The sequence below is a fragment of the Balearica regulorum genome, chromosome 4, assembly GCF_011004875.1.
Source record: "Balearica regulorum gibbericeps isolate bBalReg1 chromosome 4, bBalReg1.pri, whole genome shotgun sequence".
NCBI classification, from domain to species: Eukaryota; Metazoa; Chordata; class Aves; order Gruiformes; family Gruidae; genus Balearica; species Balearica regulorum.
This window is the reverse complement of record NC_046187.1, coordinates 5,050,907-5,075,134: the sequence shown is the minus strand read 5'-3', so window position 1 is coordinate 5,075,134 and position 24,228 is coordinate 5,050,907. Positions and strand designations below refer to the sequence as shown.

Sequence of the window (24,228 nt, the reverse complement as noted above, 5' to 3'; positions counted from 1 at the left end):
TGTAACTTGGGAGAGGTAAAAATTAGAGGAACATAATACTTAGAACTGAATGCATACAAAGATTACAATTATTTTAAGGTCAATCAGACACAGGGCCTAAACCATTAACAGTCTTCCCTCTCGATCAGTACTGCTGTAAACTATACGGAGAACACAGCTGGCTACACATTAGTTTCATTGTTGGGCTGTCAACCATTTGAAGGCTTTCACCAAATTCCTCTCCACAGGGCATTTTCCTTTTTCTTTAGATCTGCAGACACACAGTAGTTTGTAAGGGAGTGCATGTAATGCAATTACTGTATTCTGTTCTGTTTGTTTTCTTGGGGGGCAGAAAGGTATAGATTTTTATGAACTGTTGTTTTCCCTTAAACATTCATCTTGTAGGATAGCAAAGCTCCCGATCTGTATCTTCCATAGTTCAAAGGATATTTTAGGACTGGGTTGTGTGTGTCTTCTACAAAGTTAAACTGAGACACCTGAACTTTTACTGAGGCTACTGGAAAAGGAGAAGCATACAATACTGTTTTAGACCATGTGTCTCATCAAAGTTGCAGTCTTTTTTTAAAGAAAAATTGGGTTTACTAGATCACTTGGATTTTAGAATCAAAATATACCTTCCACATCATCATTTGAAACCTAAACCAAACAGATTAACAAATTGGAATAAACTTTAGGAATAAAATCTAAAGAACTGGTAGAAAGCAGATGAGATATACTCCATTTCATATTGTTGATCTGCTTCATGAATTTTACTTTTGCTGTTGAAACTTTGCACTTAGAAAAGCAGTAAGCTTTTCCATATAAAAAGAAAGAATAAAGCTAGCAGGTCTGTCCTGTGTTTGGCCTGTTTATCTAGTGCCGCATGCTGTCTACAGAAGCAGATGGCAGAGATACGTATGAGGGAAGTACAGGATAATCTACAGCTGGGAGATGCGTGAAAAACAATCCTTTACGAAAGTCTTCCCTGCTTTCAAGGGTTACATAAACCATGCAAGTTTATATGGAATTTATGTCTTACCAACTACTACAGGCATGAAAATCCAATCAAATTTAATTCTGTATTTCAAATCGTGATAAGTTCTTCAAGTCAAAAACACTACCCTGGAGGAAGATCCTGATACGATCCTCATTAAAATTCTTACCCTCGTTTAATTTACTATCCTCTGGTTTTATGTTTCGAGACAGGTAACAGGAGTTCATTGCCTAGGTTCTTCACGTAATTGCATAGCTGTTTCTGTTTTTCATCTCTTTTTGAATATAATAAATCTTGATAATTTTGATTTATCTTCAAATTGGAGTCTCAGTCCTTCATAGTCCTCTTCAGTCAACTGCTTCCAGTTTTGCACATAAGACTGAGTCTGCAGAGTGTTCTGGATGAACTTGCATCATGGATTTCCACAACTTCACTACACAACTGTCTGCATTATTTTCAACTCGACTCATTCCACAGTGTGTCAATGCCTTAAAGAATAAGGAACATGGATATACCTACATATTATCCCACTAACAGGAACAACAATGGGAAGGAAACAGGAAAAATCCCACTGACTTTGCTGTGCAAAATGTGCAGATCCACATTACGTTCAATGGAATCCAAATATATAAACTCACAGATAGGAACCTTTCTTTTCTGTTACCGGGATATAACAATAATGCCTTTTAAAATTGGCTTAACTATAGGCAAGTTATTTCATAGACCAGTGAACTCATTTTCCTATTGTCCGTGTAGCACAGAGTAAGCTAACACACCATTTGTGTCAACTTAGGTTGCTGGCCAAGCAGCCTCAAGGAGAACAAGAGCTGTTCAACATGTTTGCCTCTTACTCTGCAGCCTCCATCGGCCCTGCGGGACAGGTGAGTGAATTTCAAGCGTTCATCTGACAATAGCTGCTCTAATAGCTCATCTCTAATAGCTGCTCTCATAGCTCATCTCTAATAGCTGCTCTCATGGGAGAACATGCACATCATTAGAGAAAATGCACTGCTGTCCTTAGCAGAATCCTGTTCCGGTCAAAATTTTTACTTTTCCTGGAAAGATGAAGGGTGTATAGCCTTTATGTTTATCTATTATTGTAACATGTATAGCTATTCACCAAGACAGACAGATTTGTTAAGTTCCTGTTAACGATTGAATAGTACTGTTTTATATCAAACAATTTTGCAATAGGCAGCCTTAGGTACTCAGTTAATCAAATTTTTGGTACTTAAATCCATTGCAACACATGTGCTAGCTAAAAGAAGCTCATTCGTAATTTAGGTCTCTGAAAAGTTTATTCTATCAGTGCTTTTTGAACTGTTCTGGTCTCAGTTCTTAGCTTATTTTATTGCACATGTCCCACATCAAACAACCTACAGAAACAATGGCTATGGCACAGATAGGTAACTAGTACAGACATATTTTCATAAAGAAGCAATATGTATTTATGTTCCTAGTTGCAGATGAGGAAGAATATACAGTGGCAGACAGAAAGAAATATTCAAGTAGTTTTTATAAAAGCATCTTCAGTTCAGCTACATTTAGTTTGGCTTGGTTCTTAGGTCTAATTATTTTCAGAAGTATTGATAGATTATTGTCAGTATTGAGAGAGATTTACTAGCAAACCTGAGAAGAAATGATACAGTTGGTGGCAGTGTCTATACCTACCTCATCATTATATATTGTTCAAAATCTAATTGCTCACTTCATCATTTACAAGACATATTTAGGAGACTAGCACAATTTCATTCTAAGAGACGTTAAACAGAAATTTGTTTTATTAATCCTAGAACTTCACTGAATATTGCAGTCAGAGATAGATGAACCTGAAGGCACTGAAGATTCTAACAAGTTTATCAGGAAAAATATTTGCCAAAATGTTTTAAAGTCAGTACAGTGCTAGGAAGAATAGTAAAAATGTGAAATAATAAAACAAAGACAGAGCTGTCTGACTGGATAAGATACTCATCACTAAAGACTTCTACAATGCGGCTTTGCCACAGAATTCCCTGGCTAAATTAGTGCAAGTCATACAACCTCCCTCTAAGTCAATTATTCAACTGATAATATGGGGAAAATAATGCCAGTATACCAATAATACAGGGCTGCTGAAGGCTTTTTTTTTAGTTCTGTAAAACATGTTGTGCAAGTTCCTGATATAGTATGATCTTGCCTAAGGGCTGCTGAAGTCAGCAAGATCTTTAACAGAAGACAAACACACAAAATATTATTGGAAGAATAGATAGCGTGTTATATTACTACTTAGGCTCTTTTTCAGCTTGGTGGCACTTCAGCATTCTAGATGCCTTATGAACACAACGGGCATAGCTGTCAAGATCACTTTACAGCCACCATCAGATCGCAATCGAACCAGCAGTGTGGGGATACCACATAAATACAGCTTGCCAACCACAAGATTAGCTACTCCAGCAAACTAACTTTTAGCTCCCATATAAAATATAACTAGCAGAGATCATTTGCAGAGCAGGATTTCCTCATGCTTTTCTTACCTGCAGGACTTCAGACTGTACAATGCCCGGGGAACAGGGCAATCATACTGGTTCTCATGTCAAAAGCTTACAGATGCACATATGGTTATGTGTTTTTTGTGGTTTATTCCACAGATTGTGGTTGATCTAGCATACTATAAGGAAGCAGAGACTCTCTTGTGAATAGCTACCATTACACAGCCAAGCCACAGAGAAATTTTGGGCTTTATTCTTAGGGGCATTTATTTCAGTGTTGGGTACTCAGTTTCAAAAGCCCCAGGCCCAGTAACTTACACTTAGAAACTATATTTACTTAAGATCAGTTATCCAAATTAAACCAGGAAATGTAATGAAGGTCTTTGTTAAGATTTACATTTAATTTACACCCACATTTTCCATTTTTGGAAACTAAATATGTAAGTACTCATTGTTGAGAATATTATTTAGCTGACACTGTAATGATTCCTAGGTAATGTTTCTTCTTCATAGTTTTGCATCAGTGAAAAATAAGGTTTAGAAAATGCCTCATAATGGAATTTTTGCATATTGTGAAAAGCAGTGTTTCACATTAAGAAATCCTAGCATTTTAATGAACACAGGAAAGCTTATGAAATCCAAAATGCCACTTCATAATTAGAAAAATTCCTAAAGCTACTTAGTTTTCATTTTAATGCCTAATCTTTACCCAACTCTGACTTGCAAATTATGGTATAAATACATGTAATACTTAAAAAACACAAATGCAAACCTAATCTTTAAATTGATTACATGCCAGGCTAATGCTTAGAACTTTAGAAACTGTTTATACCAGATATTTAAAACCAGACACATCATCTTTTCAAAGGCATTCCTTAAAAGGATTGCAACAACTTGTCTTGGGCTAATTTTGGTCTGATATTAATTTGCAGTTGTATTTTGAAAATAGTGCATTTAACTTCTATTCTTTTAGCCTGTATTGTATTTGGGATCTCATATTTCTCAGAATTAGGTGATCATACAGTCTACATTCCAATGCATAAATCAAAGATACAATTGTAATATAAAAAAAGACATTACTGTACTCACATTCAAGGATGTTAGGCAGGCATGATCAAAATTCTATGATTAATACCAAAAATCATGATTGTTTCACTGCTTATCTTGTCTTCCCTCCATTCTCTTCATTCTTTTAATTTGAAAGGCTTATGCCTTGAGCAACCATATTAAATTCTGCTGTTTCCCTACTGTTTTAAGACAGTAAAACAGCTTTTAGCTAAGTTGTGGTTGTGTTTCAATATGGAATACAGTCTGTCCTGACTCAAAATGTTGTTACTATATGTATTGCTCTAAGTCTCATTTGTTAAGCTAGTAACTCTTAATTAAAATCCATATATTGCCAAAGCATTGCTATGGTACCAATACCCTCCATCCACAGGTCTCACTCTGTTAACATGCTGTGCCTGAAATTATATGTATCATTGAAGTCAGGACTGGGACTACTGCCATCCTCTAGAAGGGAGACCACGTGTGTGCTGAGGAAGTGAAGTTTTTATTTCCTAATTCTGCTATGTGAACATGAAAAAGGAGAACAAAATACAGTAACTGCTCTCAAAGAACCAGAATTATAGCCTGGAAGAATGTGAGGCTTGAAAAACAGACCTGCATATAAAATGCTGAAGACAGCAGCTTTTTTCCTTTGGACACAAAGGGCACAAAAATATTTAGGCTATTATTCCAAAATATTTGAGTGGAAATATGTTTTGTTCCCTTTGGTGTTCTGAAAAAACGAGTCCTCGTGATTACATTTTTATAAACCTGGTAAAATTTACTTATATGTTTCATTTGGACTTCAGATGAAAACCTCACCTAAAAGCTTGTCTAAAAGGTCAGTTTTGATGCAACTGACCTAATCTCATGCCATTTTGAAGTACTATACTGTTCTCTTCTGTCAGTATTCTGTAGTTTCATAGCCCCGTTTGTTGTTTATTCTTCCATTAAAGATAAATGAAAGGTTAAGCAGATGTATTAACTATGTGGTTCATTTACTTGGATCTTTTCTTTGAAGCTATTATGAATCAGCAACTGAAAATTCGCAAAACAGATTTAAGTGCAAGCGCTCCATGCTTGCAACTTTCTCGTATCAAAGAGTGTTCTCAACATTTCTGATTATGAATTTGGCAGAGCAGGAAAATGGACTTCACCTGAGGTACACGTCTCATAGTAATACCAGTTCTTAACGCCTGAATTCTGTTAAAAATTAAATCTCAGGGTTCTTATTTCATGCAAAAGTAAAGAACAAGAAGAGAGGTTGCTACTACTGCATTACTAACAAAACAGTTCTCAAAAAAAAGTGGAGATTATCTTTGTACAACTAACAGAACATACATAATATTAGATCTTAATTAACTAAAAAAGCAAAAGAGCTCACTGTGAAAAATCATTACTATTCAGGAGACCCAGCTGATAAGACTTGAAGCATTCAGTAACTTCTCCTTTAAATAATTTTTTAAAAACATTTCAAAATTACACTGTACTTACTGGATTGAGAACCACTGTGAAGAACAACTCTCCTCCTTGAATACTTTTGTCTAGTTCCTTTGGGCCTCCAGGATACTCTTTATAGAAAATTGTGTGGGTGAATAAGCCACAAGTTTGCCTAGGAAGCACCTGAATTAATTTACCAAAAAAAAAAAAAATTCAAGAGAAATTCACAAAACAAAAATGTTTATACTTTTAATGAGATAATAAATGCCAGATAAGTAACACATAACTGATAATATTCCTTTGTGATAATTGCTGGGTAGATTTTTGCCAGAAGTCAATAATGATCTAGTTGAATGAATACATTGGCAGATCAATAAATAGTGCTTACTGAAAGAAACAACATTTTTATTATCAATGCAATCATAACATTCAAAAATTCATCACATTTTGTTTGAAACTGGAGATTGATCTCAATCAGTAAGTTAGAATTCAGCAACCTCCTCAAACTAATTTTGTTTGTAACACCTGATCCTAACACCAAGTATTTGAAGTCTGGTCATCAAAGTTTTCTAAAATTTTAAAATAATTTTAAAATAATCTGAAATACTATCAATCTATATTGTATTAATCAGTTGCACTTTTTATTTGAATGATGGCTTTGTTGTAAATTTAAACTAGAATTTGAAAGTATTTTTTTTCTTAGGCATCACCACCAATAATAATTCTACACTGACACATGATTAATTTTGCCAATAATGCTCACATTGTAAAAGATTTGCTTCTCATTCAGCTGTGCTAGTTTTCCAAGACCAGTTGCAATAAAAAGTAGCATAAACAAAAGTATTTTTAAAAACATGCAAACAACAAATCTTTTGAATAGGAAGAACTAATAAATTCAGTTACGTTTTCCCGTAGAACTTCAAAATATTTTCTATCAACTTCAGAAAACCATTTGCTGGAGAGTATTTCAATTATGTCGATCTTTTACGGAAAATCAACAGCTGAGTATTGATGCTCATGTATAATTCTCAAACTGGGATTGTTCTTAAACATTTTAGTCCAATTTAGAACATTATGTGTTATATATATGCTATATCATATGATAGCTTAAACTTTTAAAGCATACAAACCCCTTACTTGACGTAGACTGTGGTTTTGTAGATACTCTTTATTTCTTGTAGTTTCATTTCTCAACAACTTTTTTGTAATGTACAGGATACTGTGACCACAGGTCGTAAATTCTGTGTTGTCAAGAAAATGTATGGAATTTGTCTGTTTGCTATAAACTCGCGTATACTTTTTAAAAACCTTTGGATTTCACAGATGAAATATGAGAACAATTCTTCACAGAGGCAGGGAATGAAGCTGTACTGGATGGGAAATGCTCTGGCAAATCTTACACAATGATTTTATTACTGAATGTATTCATCACTATAAGCCTGCAGATGTAAAATATTAATGCATTTGCCCTGGAGAACTGAAAGCTTGAGACTCCCAGAACAGGTGGTTTTATACGACTGTTCTTGGAAATAGATTTTTGGCCCCACTGTCCTTGTGTTAAATCTCACTATGTGTCTTCAAATGACATGTTTTTACAAAAATTTATGAAAGAGATTTTTGGAGATTCTGAGAGTCAATCAGTCTCCCTCAAATGCTTCACACCCCCCTGCACATATCCATGAGCCCATTATTTTACATGCAGCTATTGCTTTGAGGAGAACAAACTGTAGCTCAAATCCATATGGTGTCAACTTTTTTCCTGAATGTCTGGAGATCGTTCTAGTTTGCTTCACCCAAAAATGGATCAAAAATTTGAAATATTATTATTTTGCTTAGAAAAGTGGCATCCATGGTAACTCGAGGACAATACCAGAATTCTGTTATAAGCTAAGTGGCAGTCTCGAGCTAAGCCACTTGACCCTCCAAAACTGCTTGTTGCGGCCAGAGGTATAACAGAGCACACACACTAGGATCCTTCCCATTCACTGCTCTCCTATGTGCTAATAAAAAGAAAGTTACTCAAGAACTTGAGTATTTTGCAAAGCTGTTTTGAAACTTCTCGGATAATAATGCCAATATGTGATTCAGGAATAGCCTACGCCCCAGTGACCAGATGGTATTAGCGTAACGCCTTCCATGTCAGTTGTGTATAACCCCTTTTGGCAAACACTGCTGTCAGTGAACAACGCTGTGAATTATGTAATACAGAAAAATTGTGTGATTTGACTTGTGGCTGCCTCAACAGAGCAGTTTCATCGCCTGGAGGGAGGTGTGGTGTGTGTGTCTCTTCCTTGCCTCCAGCCTTCTGAGTGTTTGCCCTGCATCCAGCCTGATTGCCTGGGCCCAAAGCCTAGCTGTGGGGTTAAGCCACAGTGCAAAGCACAGTTCACATTTCTGTATGGCAGGAAGCAAATGAGGGCAACTCATTCAAAAGGAAGAAAAAAGAAATATTTATGCACCAAGATCCAGATTCTCAGATGGCATAAACTGGCAAAACTCTTTTGCAATTAATGGTACTATGCAAATTTAAAACCTGCTAAAAAATCTAACCCATAATATTCTGTTAAAAGATGCAAAGTAGACTTTTTCCTCAAGATCTCTGAACCAGTATTAACAGTAGGACTAGAACAGTTAACAGCCTGTTAACTGTTAACAGCGGGGTGCCTGGAGGCCACCTTCATCAGCAGTAACATCATCAGCAACAGACTGATTTTAATTAACAAGATACTGTCAAATATATCTTGCTACTTATGCATAGCAATATGTGCTTCTCACAACGTGAACTTTCAGGATACCCTGCTTTTCCACTTAAAAATACACTGTTCATAAAATGGTAAAGTGGGTCTAATAAGAACATCATAAATACAACTCACCATAATATTTTTGTGGATGAAGCCTCGTCTATACCTTGCAGGCTTCAGATGTGGGTATTCTTCTGTGCTGGTAACTCTGATATTCCAGACCTTTTTCCAGGCATCATAAAGTTGAACATGTACTGGATAGACTCCAGAATGGTGTGGAGCTACTGCATAGCCCAAATCAGTTGGAATACCATGTTCCTAAAACATAACAGAACAACAACTGCTTTCAAAAATTTAAGAAACTTGATGTTTTGGCATTTCTCAAATCCTTTGTGAGTGATCAAGAACAGTTCTGAAATGCAAATAATGGTGATATCAAAACATGCTTTATATATGTGAAAGAGATGGAAGGCAGCATGGTGAAGATGAAAGGCAGGATTTTAATACAAAAGCCTTTTTAATAAATATTTTTATAAGTATGTAGGGAAGAGTGATATAGATGTATTTTATATTGATTTCTTCCATCTACATTAAACAGAAAGCTGCACTCTTAAGTTCTTGCAAGGAATTTGCTCACTAACTAAGAATTCGGAGAGAAAAACGCTGGCACATATTCACACAACAGGTAGCATTTGGCAGTTACAATAATGAAAATGTGATTTCCACTACATGTCTCTACACAATTACTTGGATTGTTAGCTGAATTTCATGGAAAGTCATTGCATTTCTCCTCAAATCCACTCGAAACATAAAACCATATTAAAAAAATCAGCTTAACCATTTCAGTGTCAGAAAAGATAACCACTTGTAAAATTCTGAGGATAATAGGCAGATGTTGTAGACTAACCTCTTTTGTAGTTCATCTTCTATTTTTGCAAACTCCTGTCATGTATCTTGTTTACATACTGACCTTGCTGGTATTACCTCCTCTTGACATTCAATGTATTTTCTTTACAGTTTCTGGTTTCCAACATACTCCACTGAATTTTGATGCCCTTTCTCCTTTCTTTCAGGTTACTTTTCAAAGGAACAGTATGTAGCAGATATTTCTTTGATAGTCAGATTAGCAGAATTCACTAAGATGATGTTGTGTTGCAATGATTTAGGAAAACTGCCTTTGCAGAACTTTTGAATTCTGTTTAAGCGGGTTTTTATATTGTTTGCATTTGTATGGTCATCTTCACAATATTTTCTCATCATACTCTGTGTGCAAAGGTAAGAGTGGGTGGATACTTGGGTCTCTTCCTTTGAATAAACTTGTAACTAAGGAATCTGAAAAACTGTAAGTCTTATCTCAGAGAAAAATGGGGGTGTGACCTTAGTAAAATCATCTTTTTTGGAGGAGGACTGGACTACTGCAGGAAAGCTAATGTACTGGACTTAAAAAGCTTAAATAGTCAGGGTTCAATATTAGATGTATCCATTTTAATTTAAATATGACAACTCTACCAACAGCTCAAAACAAAGCAAACTCACAAAAAGCAGCATTTACTTCTGCTCTGGAAGAGTATGAGTAATAAGACATTAAAGATGTGAAGCCTGCAAGGCAAGAAAGCTATTTTTCCCCTCATTAAAGGGCTACTTTGAACCTACTGTAATGGTGTATGTAACAGACAGGTATGGTTTAATCACAGTTGAGAATCCTAATTTTTCTATATTTAAAAATATAGAAATTATTATTTCCCTTTAGCAACTTACGGCACACGTAACGGGGCATGAGATTTTACCACTCTGAGGCTGGTGCGGCTTTTGGAATTCTCATAAGGCCGTACCACTCCTGGGTAAGATTCAAACTCCCCGTCAGCGACCCCGCAGAACCCAGGGAGCACATCACCTGCTGGTTTACAGCTGGGGTGCACTATGCATAATCTGCCAAAGTAGGAATGAGTAAGACCTGGCCTATTGGTTTTACGGCATGGGAAGATAAAGAATGGATATGCCAGCAGTTACACAGCTTTACACTATTTAATTCCATCACTGATATTTCAATTCCTCTTTCTTTTATCTTTTCTACTTCCCTTAAGCCTCCATAAACATCAGAAAAAAAAATCTTTACAGAATATGTAAGATATTGCATTCTCTAATATCCCTTTTAATCTCCTTCATTCAGCTATAAACAAATGTCTGATTTTTAAGGGTTTTTCCCTAAAGTTTTACAATATACAGTAATAAATCTGTAATTAAAATCTTTCATTCTAATTATGAGCCTATCATCTTCAATGTATTAGTGTCTCTCTTATTTCTTAGTGACTGTAATTCCCAAGTTGAGCATTTAATACACAATATACACATTCAGTTTGATAATGCATGAGGCATCAGCAATTTCAGCCTCTTTCAAAAAAAGCAGGACACTTATCTTTGTTATTAATTTAAATGCTTTAAGCAAATGAAACGTAACAAGTAGCTTCATGTCTATATATCTTCAGACATGAAAAACATTTAATATAAGGTATCTGTAAGTATTAAGAGCATTGAAAGTAGCGAAGAAAATAGAAATTGATGAAGTTACCTAAAACAGGGCTGAATATGAATTATTCTAATAACATACTTTAATGGTTACATACTGTAGACTAATCCTGGAGGATGTCTTAGGTGACACCAGAACTACAAGAACTGATTTAACTTCCAGTGGAGCTTGCAAGAGCACACAGAATCACAGAAAAAAAGGGAATTTTGGACATAGGATTTGTAAATTTTCATGGTTCTAACTTCTACTGAAATGCTTTCTTTAAAGGAAACATTAAAATTGACTACTACAGTTTGCAGTAAACTGGGTAAAATCTTTGGTCAAAAGAAAGCATATACCTCACTCAAAAGTAAAGTTTTCAAATACAAATTTTAATTGCTTGATATTCTAGGCCTACACCTTCCTCCTACACTCACTGACACATGACCATAAGCAGACTTTTTGTTCTGGTATCTCAAATCCCTCTGCTCTTTCTAGGAACAAAGTCATTACCTGCCAGCTAAAGAGCAACCAGTGTATTTTGAAAAGGGAGAAGTAAAATTAGGCTGTTGGAAGAGTAGACGTATTTCAGCAAGTTATGTTTGCTGACATATTCTGATATAACACTTCTTTATGTCTTTACGTTGGATCATTTCTTCAGACAAATAATACGTACTACCTATGGCAGTTTGGTTTGGTTTTACTGTATGAAAGTAACTAGAGAAAAGTCTGTTTCTCTATTATTCTCAGATCCAAAGATCTGGTTTTATTTTTTCTTATATTCTCACCAAAACATTTTTTTTAGAGCTTTGCTGTGAATAAATAATTACTAAAGGCAATGCTTTTCAAAACAAGTTTTTATAAAGCTGATCCAAAGGGAATATATAAGATGTTATCAGGTATTACCACAGAAAAGCATCTTTGAAAATGTGGCACACTTCATTAATCCTAACATGCAGTGTTTTCATAAAGTCGCTTGACATGTTTTGATGGAGTATTTATTCTCTCAGAATTTTTTTTTCTAATCTAAACAATGGGTTATTTGGACAAAATTTTATTTAGGAAAATAGTGAAATAGAAGACTTTTTATCTATATTTACTTTGCAAGATGGGAACATACTAATTCTTCATTCTGCAAGAATTTTTCCATTCAAAATTTTTCATAAATTAATAAAAAACAATTAAACTTTAATTGAGAAGGAAATACAAAATGTAGAGAAACAGAATTTTCATAGTACAAAATAGAGTGATTGTCAAAAAAAACACTTTATCAAAACTTCCCTTTTTTCAATTCATTTAGATTAAAACAAATTGTACAAGGATTGATTTTTCCAACAAAATAGGAATAATGGTTTCTGAATAGCTAAATTCTATATAAAATGCAAAAATATAACTCACTAAGGCAAATTTTTTGTTGAGGATCATCTGCTCCACCAGTGAGGACTCATTGTGGAAGAGATGAGGCTGCATGTGACTCCACATATGGGGAAACCACCAAAACTCATCTACAGACCTCAACAACAGGTCATCGCCTTCATCTTCCTCCTCAGTGCCTGCAAAAACAAAAAAGAAAAAAAATAATCTCTCTGAAGTAAACTCTCTACTTTTATTATATTCTTACAAATGTTTGAAAATATATCTAAGAAAGAAATTAGCATAATAAAATGTGACCATTTAAAGTACTGAGGATTTTAAATGTTTCCAAGCACATATTCCTTTTCCTGAAGTAACTACAGCCAAGTAAAAGTCCGAGAGCGCCATTTTCATGGCATCTCGAATGCACGGTCCACCACTATCCTCACATGCACATGCTCTATCAGTAACGTCACTAGCTAAGGGACAGAATCAGAGAAACTGTATGCAAGACAGTTTAATACAAAGTATAAATGAAAATGTTGACAACTCTTTTCTGTTATTCCTTATTCAAACTAAATTCACTCCCCAGTCAAACTTCTCTTGCTTTCGTTAGCTATGATATGTACAAGTATTTTTTCCCAGCAGCCTTTTCAAAATATTATACAGAAGAGTACAATTATTTTCTCTTCCCTGCTAATTCTTACCTTTCTGATCAAGGCCTATTCAGGAGTTCCCAAAAATCTGCATCTTTGAAGAGACTTACAGGGCAGCTGGAGCTCACTGAGTCGTTTCTCAGACCCTAGGCCTCTCTTCAGATGCTCTCCTGCCTGTTCCTAAGGATGCAGTGTGGGGAACAGGCCCTGCAGCCATTTCTAACTGCACTGCTGATGAAGAGGAAATACTTGGGCAGCAGGATCGGCCCTGCTGTTCTCCCACACCTCTCCTGCTGCAGCTACAGCAGTAATGAAGCCAGCGGTGGGGCCTGTCCTCCGACCCTGAGCTGACTGGCTGCTTTGGTGCTCCTAAATTCTCCCAGCCTGCGAAGAAGCAGCCACAGCCCAGCTACCCGCTGGGCCGGGCCCTGGCCCTGCTCCCCCGGGTGCAGGCACTGGGGGCTGGCCGGGACCCCAAGCACTCCAGAGGCCATATGTGTAATCTGAGGGCAATGACAAGCCCTCTCGGTGCTGGGGCCTGTGCCTCAGCTCTGGATAACCTACTCCCAGAGATTCAGCCTGGGTGTCTGACAGCACCTCGGGGATGGGAAATGTCAGGTTCTAATTAGCTGGCACATCAGGACACCCCCCTCACCCCCAAGCCCAGACATTTATCCTAGTCCCAGTGCACTTCTAATGACAGGTTAGCCCTGTCAAAGGCAGCCAAATTTAAATAACCCTTTAATGGGCTGCTGTATAAAGACTGTACAAGTCGAATTTTGACAACCTATAGCTTAACACATCTTCACGCAGTGCCTGCTTCCCACTTCTCTGATTTCCTGCTCCTGCCAACAATCAACACAACTTGACAAATCCTTTCTCTCTCTCAGCGTTTTGCAACATCTATTCTCCTTTTTCAGTCTTTTAGCCAAACGTTCAGCTCCAACGCTTTCTGCATCCGTATGGCCATACTCTCACTAACCCTCTTTCCTTCAGCAAACCTTGTCTGACATACCTTCACTATTATGATTTTATTCCTCATTACCTCTGAGGGAACTACAGCAGTGAATGAAAAATGTGTGCAGACGTATGTAATGATGTGTCAATATTTGTAGGATCATTAGATTTTAGGACTCCACATGAGTCCATGGGTGTGATGTTCACATGATATCAAAGAAAGTGCCTGAAGTTCATAGGATGGCCAGATCAGGGAGAAGAAATATCAAGAAAGGAAGAAAGCCACAGCAAGGGGTGGGCTGTAATGGAGACAGGCTCAACACATTCAGTTTAGAGCCAGTAACCGGGTCAGTTTGTATGACAAACATGCAATAACTTTGCTAAATCCTGCTCAGCAAAAACCAGGAAACCCACACACATGTTCCCTCCAAAGTATCTGAACTGTCAACTGAGGCAAAAGAAATGGTTTCGAAAACACCTCTGCCTGCTGAGACACTGGCAGGTGACAAACTTGGCAGTCAGGACCATTTTGCTGGGACATTCTAGGCAAAAGAAAGGTGAGGAAGGGATGGGAATGGATGGAATGGATGTCCAGAATCTGAAAAAGTTAAGGCATCTCTAGTCTCTCTGAACTGTGGAGGTGACCCCTGGATTGCAGGGATGAAATCTGGCATTTACCAGGTCTAGCTGAAGTGTGCTGAGCCAAAGAGAAACCTGTGGAGGGACTGTGCAGGCCCAACTGCTTTCCTCTCCCGCTGTTCAGCTCTAAATAACAGACTTCTTTCCCCGCCTCTTCTCTTCTTAATATGACAAGTAATACTGACCAAGGTGCACAGCAGAGCACAAGAGTTATGCTCATCCCTCTGCTATGTAACATGCACAGCAGTCGAGCATATTCAAGCTCTATATATCTATCTTTGGTCTGAATAAATCCAGTTTGGGTTTCTAGTCTCAGCTAACATGTCACCTCACTTCCCTCTTTCCCTATTAACATACTTCAACTATGACATTATCTTGTGTTGCCTTTTGTCTCTCTCTTCCAGGCTCTGATGTTGTCCTATTTTGTATGCATGTCTTTTTCTTTCTGTTTGACAGTAGAGAGCACCTTCTTTCTTCTGTATCACATCCTATTTGATACCTTATCTTCTACTTCTCCCTGTTTCTACAGTGCTTTAAATATAAAATTATTTTAATGGGTAATATATATTGCTATATCTCTACAATAGAGATTAAACTATCCAAAAGGATAAATTGTGGTAGCTCAACAGACCTCTCAGTCAAGTCAAGCAAAAATTTCATTTGATTGGTGGAATTTACCACTCAACGACAGGTTGAAAGGAACTGAATTTTAATAAAAGGGGAGGAGGAATTCAATCTGTTCCACACCAACACCTAACGCAGGCATTGCAGCTTACTAGAAATACAGGTGCCTCATCCTGAGTTCCAGCCCACCTAAAATTGCCACCTAAATTCTCCATGTACTCAGGAAACAGATGCATAGAAAAATCCAGTTCACCTATTCTATGTGCCTCCCTCTCCCCATTTCCTGGGAGAGATTCTGTAGTAAGTGTCTAAGCTAGCTCAAATTAAAGGAAATTACAAAGCAACAGTAAGAGATGTGTTTATTCCACCCTCAGGATTCATTTTACTGTTATCCAATGACGCATATGTAACACGTAAGACCCCTAAAGCTGGCATCCCAAGCTTGGACTGCTTCTTGCAAGGTCTCCCCCTGGCCCTGTGACTCTGCCATTTCTGCATGTCCCAGCTTGCAGAAGGAGGGGGAACATTCCTTATTCAGGAAACTTAATGGTCTGACAGTACACACTTTGCTGAAGGACTTAGTCGTTCTCTTAGAAACTACAGCCCGGCTCTCCTAATTCCACATCATTGCTCTATTTATTGGGCTATTATGCAAAGAATGAGCACCTTTTTTTCTTTTTTTTCTTTTTTCTTTCCTTTTTTTTTTTCTTTTTTCAAGAGCAATGTTGCTGCAAATAGGTATTTACAGACTCTACCTACATGGTTATTTCCACACAGACTACAGCTCAAACAAGAGGTTAATCTCATATAATAACTTTAGGAGAAGCATTTGATTTGATAAATCACACAAATGTATGTCCCAAAGAAACCTGGAAGAAGGAACAATTTGATTTTTTTGGTTATCCTATTATGAAGGAAACTCTTCTCTCTACTCAGACCCCTAGTCTCTACCATTCTTACTTTCCTCATACTACAAAGAACACAATCAAAATGAAAGTGATTTTAGTATTTCATTCTTACCTGTGTGATAAAATTTCCCTGAAAATCCCAAGTTGAAAGTAAAATTTGTAATCTGAGCTCTCAAAAGATTCTGAGTGTCAAGCAGGGCCTGAAAAAAAAAACAACCCACCATATAAACATATCTGTAGGAAACACACTTAGCACAGAAATGTAATATAACAATATAAATATTTTTACAGGTATATGTCTTTTCAATTGGTTTTGCTATTTAAAAACAGCTCTTTATACACGACACAGAAGTAACATTTTCATTATCATTGAAAGATTAAAGACAGCATGCCAACTCCATCATTTTCCTCATAAAGATGACCAGCTATTAAATACTGTTTTACTCCCTGAATCATGACATAGGAAACAAAGGCACACACCAGAGAAAAGACCTTTCACTGATTACTCAGTACACCTGGGACACAACCAGGAATGAAATTCGAATCTCTTGTGCCCCCGGCCACCACTCCGTTCACTGGGATGAACAGCATCTATTAGGATTATGTTTCTCTAGATCAGGTCAAGTACATACACAGCATTTTAGTCGTGTTTCAAAATCACTGGCAATGAAAAAAAAAATCAGAAAGAAGCGAGATGAAGTCTATTCCACATCAAAGACCTTAATCCTAAATTCCCCCAAATTCTGACTCATTTCTCAGACAGTTAGCATACTGGCTGTCAGCATACATGTACTTGCACTAAATTAGTACAAACAAAAAACCAACATGCAGGAAGAAAGGGGAAAGCTATTATTCATCAGATACAGCTTCACTCTTTGATTTCAATATGCTCTTCTTGATTTGTTACTCCCAAGATTTACATGTTACTTTCAGGAGTTATCTCCCAAACTCTTACACTGTGTTGCTGTTCAGTCTTTCAGTTTTCCAGGTGTAACAAAGAAACCTAGTTTTCCAATGCAAAATAAAACCTTGCAAAGCAAGAACAAAACAGAAGAGCAAAAAGCCTCTTCCGAAATGAGATTTGGTGTGCACATTCCTCCCAACAGCCTGCCCTCATGCAATACCTTTGAAAGAAAGAGAAATATTTATACGTCAAAGGTCGTCAAAGTTTTCAAAGTCAACATACATTATAGCACAATGATTTTAATAAAGTGATTAAATCATTACTATTGTCAGAAATTAGTAACTCTAAGCATGTTATCAAAGGGGAATGTATTTAAAAGCCCAAAAAGATTAAAATCACTGGAGATTTCCAAAGGTTTAAAGGTCTACGAGGCTCCCCACTCCTGAAATTCAGTATCAATTTGGTGCCCTGAAAAATGTGAGCCAGTAATTTTAATTACAGTTTCTTTGGACATTTTCATTATAGGAGTAATTTGTCTACAATTATTTTTTTAACCAGAATGCCAATGACAGCAAAATGTTAGCATGTATGTCAAGTCCAGCTTTAGATATAGGCATAGCATAGTGAAGTTACAGGTCCCTAAGACATGACCCATTTTACAGATGGAGGAGATATCCACCTTTTAATCCAAGTTTGAGTTTTGCTGACCCAGCTGATGAAACATGAGTGGTTTCAATTCTACGTCATCAGTAGTACTTGCCTTGTTCACCATTTCAGCAGACCAGAATATTATGCCTAAGCATATTCATTAAATGTATATTAATCACAAAACTAAATCTGGAAAAGAACCATCACTTTTCTGCCTCCTATTTCTTACAGTCCTCTCAGATCTGGAAGTAACTTGCCTCTCCCACTGTCGTCTTCAGCAGTGTAGCTCCAGCAACAACAGTATAGGCAGTTTCAAAGAACAGTATCAGTAAGGTAAAGATCATCAGCTTGCACCGGAAAGCTTGAAAAATGTCCTGCGAACAAGGGACTTTCTAAAGGAATGCGTAAAATAAACCACAGAATGGAGATAATTGAAAACAAGCTCAACACTTCTGAAGTGGAATATTAAGAGAAAAATCTTGCAACACTGTAATGAGGACTTTTGCACAGGCTGAGAGTGCAAAGATCACCGAGGAGACTTCTTATTCTAATGAAAGGTAGCGAATCTGCAGAGGATTTATTACAAAAACCATCCTTGAGCTGCTGGGAACCTATTCAGTGAAATAATTTTATCTTTGCACGGTTAAAAATGTAGGAGGCAAATGATATGGCTATACACTTCTTATGTTAACAGTACATATTGTCAAATGAAAGAGATCCTGAGCGTAGCTTGACAGCAAGGTGGCATGAATGGGCTGCACAGTTCTTTCCCTCCAAATTAAGAACTGTGAGCATTTTTTGAGCTGAAGGTCTTATCCTGTACCTTTCTAACACCCTCTCAGCTTGTCAGCTCCAGTCTAGTCTCAATGTGATGGAAAAACAGAATGGGAAAAACGAAGAGCAGCTGGAAACGCCAGAGGAAGAACACAACCCGGAAGGAGATCTTTGCTGCATCTCCCTGGCACACTGCAGCTACAGGGCTGGGAGGAGAGTCGCAAACCCAGGCTTTCAAATGGGAGGAGGGAGAAGGGCAGCAAAAAAAAAAGCCCATAACATTTCTATGATAATGCATCGTAGAGTTTACTTCTTCACCGGGAATTAATTTTGCTAGTGCAGTTACCACCTTCTCACCTCAATAACTGCCTGGTGGCTGCATTTTATTTAGGCCAGCAGTCACAAACAATTTAAGCCAGACAATCCAAATAATGCAAAACTAAAGGAAATCTGAAGTTCACCTTCCACAGAACGAACTTTGAAAGTGATGCTGTTGTTTTTTTGGCCACGTTACTCTTATTAAAATCAAGAGGAGATCTTCTGCTAGTCTTGTGGTGGTGGTTGAAAATGTTTCACCTAATACCAGCGTCGCGTACCTGCTCGCTTGCTCCGCCTGCTCTATCTGCAAAGAGGGAAGGCACAGACCTGCTGTGAACTGCTTTTTGTACAGACAAGCTGAGATAACATTTGAGTTGTCATGCCTATGATTATTTTCTGGGTGATTTGACATTTTACTCATCTTTCAGGTTCTAAAAACAAAATGTTAAAACTCATGAAAAATATATAGTAGCAGATGGCAGGGCCTATTACTGTGAGTTTGTATCAGAAAGACAGAAAGTGAGAAAAGTAGGGGGACGAAACCCCTGAAATTTCATTTCTAAATGCTGTTTTATATGCTGTTTTATAAGCTGGTGATATTTTCTGTATATTTTATGATTGGTTTATGAACAGCCCCTCTCAGTATCTGTACGAGATGTTATATAAATACACTAGTACTGAAGATTATATTTTACAAAAAGTGTTTAGTAAAGCCTTCATGTTTATAAATAATTGTTTAGTACATATGTTATGCTTCCAGTGGTACTATAAGGAAAATAAATTGCTGGCTACATAATCACTTTCATGTACATAGCTCCAGTGGAGTATTTTCTGTTCAACTTTTCCTAAGCTCACATATGAGGTTTAGGAAATTCCTTGTGCCAGAAATCAAATGTGAGAATTCAATACATGATTAAAGACCCCCTTCTTCATCAACAGTCAAAAATAATCTCAGAAAAAGGCCCTGTTACAACCCAAGGAACAGACAAAAGTTATCCCAGCAGCAAAACAACAGAGCTCTTTCAATCCTGGCATCTGACAAGTTTATAGTATAATGAAAGGAATACAAGAAATCCACCCAGATTCTCAGATGATTCATCATGGAATCATAGAATGGTTTGGGTTGGAAGGGACCTCAAAGCCCATCTAGCTCCAACCCCCCTGCTGCAGGCAGGGACACCCTCCACTAGATCATGTTGCCCAAAGCCCCATCCAACCTGGCCTTGAACACTGCCAGGGATGGGGCCTCCACAACCTCTCTGGGCAACCTGTTCCAGTGCCTCACCACTCTTAACAGTGAAAAATTTCTTTCTAACATCTAATCTAAATCAACCCTCCTTCAGCTTAAACCCATTACCCCTTGTCCTGTCACTACACTACACACATCAGCATCATCCCATTTAAGTAATTTCTATGTAATTTCTGACGAAACACCTCAGCAAACATAAGCTGCTGTAATTGCCAATGGGATCTCAACTGACTGAGAATTTAGGAGAAAATGGACTCTAAGATCACAAATGGAACAGAAAGAACCAGGAGAATCATTCTTTAATTGAAATATTCATGCAACGGAAATGTATGAAAATTCCTGCCTTTGTATAGATAGCTTCTTTCTTGACAACCAGAATGCTTAGCTCTTTTTATCACTTTTCATTCAGAAATATCAACTTTGTTTACAAAGGAAACAGGGGTTTTTTATTATTATTACTTTTCCTCATCTTACAGACAGGACAAGGAGAGGCATAGACAGATGATGTGGGCTGTCAAAAGCTCTTGCTCAACGAAATTAGCAGTAAAGCCAAGGATAAAACTTAGTGCCAAACTTGCTTCCCATTTCCATAGCCAGGAAACCATCCTGCCTCCTACCCTCAAATCTCTCTTTACATGATTTCACTTTATAGTCTGCCACAGAGAAGTCACAAGTGTCAACGTGTCTTTGGTAAACAGACAGTAGTAACTTCTTCAGCATCAACAAAAATATTCAGACCCAAACACCTTGGCTGATCAAAGAAATAAATCAAGAATGCTTTGTTGAACTCTGCTTCACCAAAGAGGAACTATGACTTCCTTCTGTAGTCCTACCAACATATTTATGACATTTTCCTACTCAAAAGCTGCTAAAGAACTTGGCCACTTGAAAAGCGAAGTAGTTCAAAATGCTGTTAATATCTTAACACATTAATATCTTAAACTTCAAATCAGTGCACGCTTTCACGTTGGTAACAAAAGTGAGGTCATCTTCATAATTTTCCAAAAAGCCTATCTCCTCCTCCTTTTTTTGGCAAGCAGATCTTATCTCTCAATGCTTGCTTTACTATTTCATGTACTACAATACTATCAAAGGAGCCATTAAACTAAGAATTACTTTGTTTTTGAGGAAAACTCCTAATGTTGTATTAGCTCTTTAATAAAGGCAAGGACCTTCTGAAAAGGTAAAACAAATTAATAGAAAGTGTAATGTGAAAGCACACATGAAAGCCCCTTTATGGGAGCTTTTATGCAGAAGTAGTTTAAATTTTCTGTACAGTATTTCCCGTTTAGTTTAACCCCTGTAAGTGAGGGAAGAAACAGAACTAAAGCCATTTTAACTCCTGAATGGAATTCTTAACATAGGGGTTTAATGAGCTGTAAGTGATGTGATGTCCTTTTACTTTGCACTTTTTATGACATCGTTTAGCCTTTCCTGAGCACATCCAGGCTTTGACAACAGAGTCCTGCAACTGAAGCTGCCTCCCTCAAACTTTCCCTTCTGCAGAACTTGACCTTTTCTAATGTCTCTATCCACACTGCAAACTCACTTGCTTATAAGTGGGGAAATAAAGGAAGGGGGGGGGGGGGGGGGGGGAAAAGGAAGGTTAGGGAGAAAATGGAAAAGAGAATTGAAGAACACAGAATGTAACATACGTGATTGAAGTTTGCATCTATGAGGCATACAAAAATTGCTACTTTTAGAGCATTGTGCTTCTCTTCAGAGTCCAACAATCAGTATTTGAAATTTCCCAGATATATTTTGAGATTTGCTTTATCATGTTTTATAAACCAGTCCCTAAACTGAGAGACACTAGCAAACTGTCTGACATTAGAGGCAATGCGTGGCACGGTGTGGCACAGAACAGAGGCCAGGCTAACAAGCTGTGCCTGATGATCAGTCCCAGGTTTGTCCTGGCACCGCTGAGGATGATGGCAGAAAAGGGAAGAGGGGGGACACACTCCTGAAGGAAGGGAGAGATGAGGGGAGGGAGCCGTGGGCATCCACAGGAAATGCTGTAGCAGCAGCGTAGTAGGGGCCTGAAAGCGAGAAGTGTTGAGATTGTGATGGCAGACATTCAAAAAGCTATGGCAGTGATCAGGGATGGGAAGGCAGCGGGCAAGAATTTGGGGTGTTTGGAGGCAGCACGGCAAGAAGCAGCAGAAGACAGCCTCAATGAAAGTCCATCCCAAATGGCTGGGAATCATTATTTTATTAGACAGATTACTTTGCTTCTGAGGAAAAAATGTTCCCCTCATGATAAATTATGTATTTTGGAACATCCTTAAAATTCAATGTCTATTCTTTCTGGATGTCCAAGATTAGCGTTTTGACACCCATTACCACAAACATTTAACCTATGCAGGAGAAAGAATAATTGCTTTGGGTATACTGGGTACATCTGAAAAAAATATTTTGAATATCCATCAGACAAAAGGGGAAGAATGCTTAAATTTTCTTTGTGCACTCTCTTAATTGACCTGACACTACAGAGAGGCCAAGAGAAGAAAACAAAGAAAATCTTCATTTTTTTCAGCAAAGTGTTTGGCTGGCAGAGACCATTAATTATAAATAGACCCTAAACTGTGTAAGTGGGGAAATGACACTGCTCTGCAGTTTGGTGGAAGCAAGGTGTTCAAGAGGACACAATCCGGCAAAAATAGAAAGACTGATGAAACAGGGATGGAAAAGTTAAACTGCTGACAATACCTATGTTCAAGTTTATAAAATATCAGATTCCATGGGAGCTGAAGACAACTATTCCTGCTACTTTGTACAACAAAATTAAAATGGAGGGGACTCATTTACTAAGACACAATAGATTCAAGAAAAAAAATATTCTTTCAATTAAAACCATGGATTTTGATAAGTCTACCAAGTCCTTCAAAAGATGTAACAGTTCAAGAGTACCACATGCCAGCAGGAAGCCTGTTTACAAAGGGCCATGCAACATGGTAGAATTTAAAACAGAAAACGTGTGCAAAAATTCCTTGGAAATGAAACAACGTACGTGGTTTCAGTTAGTTAAAAAGTATAGTCATTTACTGACAGCTAGATTCTACCTACAGCAATTGTGTTTTTTAAATTATCAAGCAGGGATGTCTTGGAACCCAACTCTTTAACGTGCTGGACAAGCAAAGCTCCCACTGACTGCTCGGGTTAATTTGGACTGTTTGCCAGAACCATTTGCCTGAGTATCTTACCTGACTTCCTATAATATTAAGGCCCATACTCCCCAGTTGAAGTCAGTGTGAGTCTTTTCAATAAATTCAATAAGCCCCATTAACCCAGCTTCTCTTCAAAGTGTCAATAAGATGAGAGATCAGGCTGGAGCCCAACTACATGCATCTTGGGTTTTCAGTGTCAAAAAATTCAGGAGCCACAACTTTATTTTATGTACACAGATGCTGTAACTAGGTATCTGAATTTGAGGTCCACTAAAGGATACTAAAAATATAAGTAGCCACTTTGGAAACTGTCTCAAATGATTTTGAGCAAAAAGTTTTTTCATCAGAACACACTGTTTTAATGTTACTCAGTCTTCCTCGGAAGTTTTTTTATATCACATACAAAAATGATCTTGATGATGGTCCAATTATACATTTTCAAGTAATTAGGCTCTTTCATCTAGGTAAATCATTTGTACAAGCAAGAGATTTAAGAAATATTTCTAACTTCCTTCAACAGCTCCTCACATCTTGGAGGCTGAGATAGCAGCTAATAAGTTAATTGTGGCAAGGTAAGTTGAAGGCTTTAAATACTTGGTGCCAATACTATTTAATAAAGTAATTAGCATGCTTTTTTTCAGGATTCTATATGAAATTCTGCATTATTAGCTGTTAATTAGACTGTACTTTGATGAAAGAGGTTACTATTACTAAACAGCTAAATGATCTCATTATTCTGCAGTTAACAGAAATAAAATCCTGCATTTCTTTTAATTGAAGGTCAAAAAAACCCCAGGCCAATTGAAATAGAACTAACACACTACTGCTGCATATGATATTTTTCCCTGGATTTTGG

General features: G+C 37.3%; 1 protein-coding gene across 2 annotated transcripts in view; it reads right to left on the bottom strand.

Annotated features, from left to right (window-relative positions):
* Positions 1–24,228, bottom strand: part of LOC104639378 (bifunctional heparan sulfate N-deacetylase/N-sulfotransferase 3) — a 68,955-nt gene that overhangs the window by 25,111 nt on the left and 19,616 nt on the right. For both annotated transcript variants that reach the window (XM_075751027.1, XM_075751026.1), the window contains exons 3-6: positions 16,425–16,512; positions 12,574–12,728; positions 8,802–8,987; positions 5,983–6,111 (exon numbers count right to left, since the gene is read on the bottom strand). In XM_075751027.1, the coding sequence (XP_075607142.1) occupies positions 5,983–6,111; positions 8,802–8,987; positions 12,574–12,728; positions 16,425–16,512 (558 nt within the window). The remainder of the gene's footprint in view (positions 1–5,982; positions 6,112–8,801; positions 8,988–12,573; positions 12,729–16,424; positions 16,513–24,228) is intronic.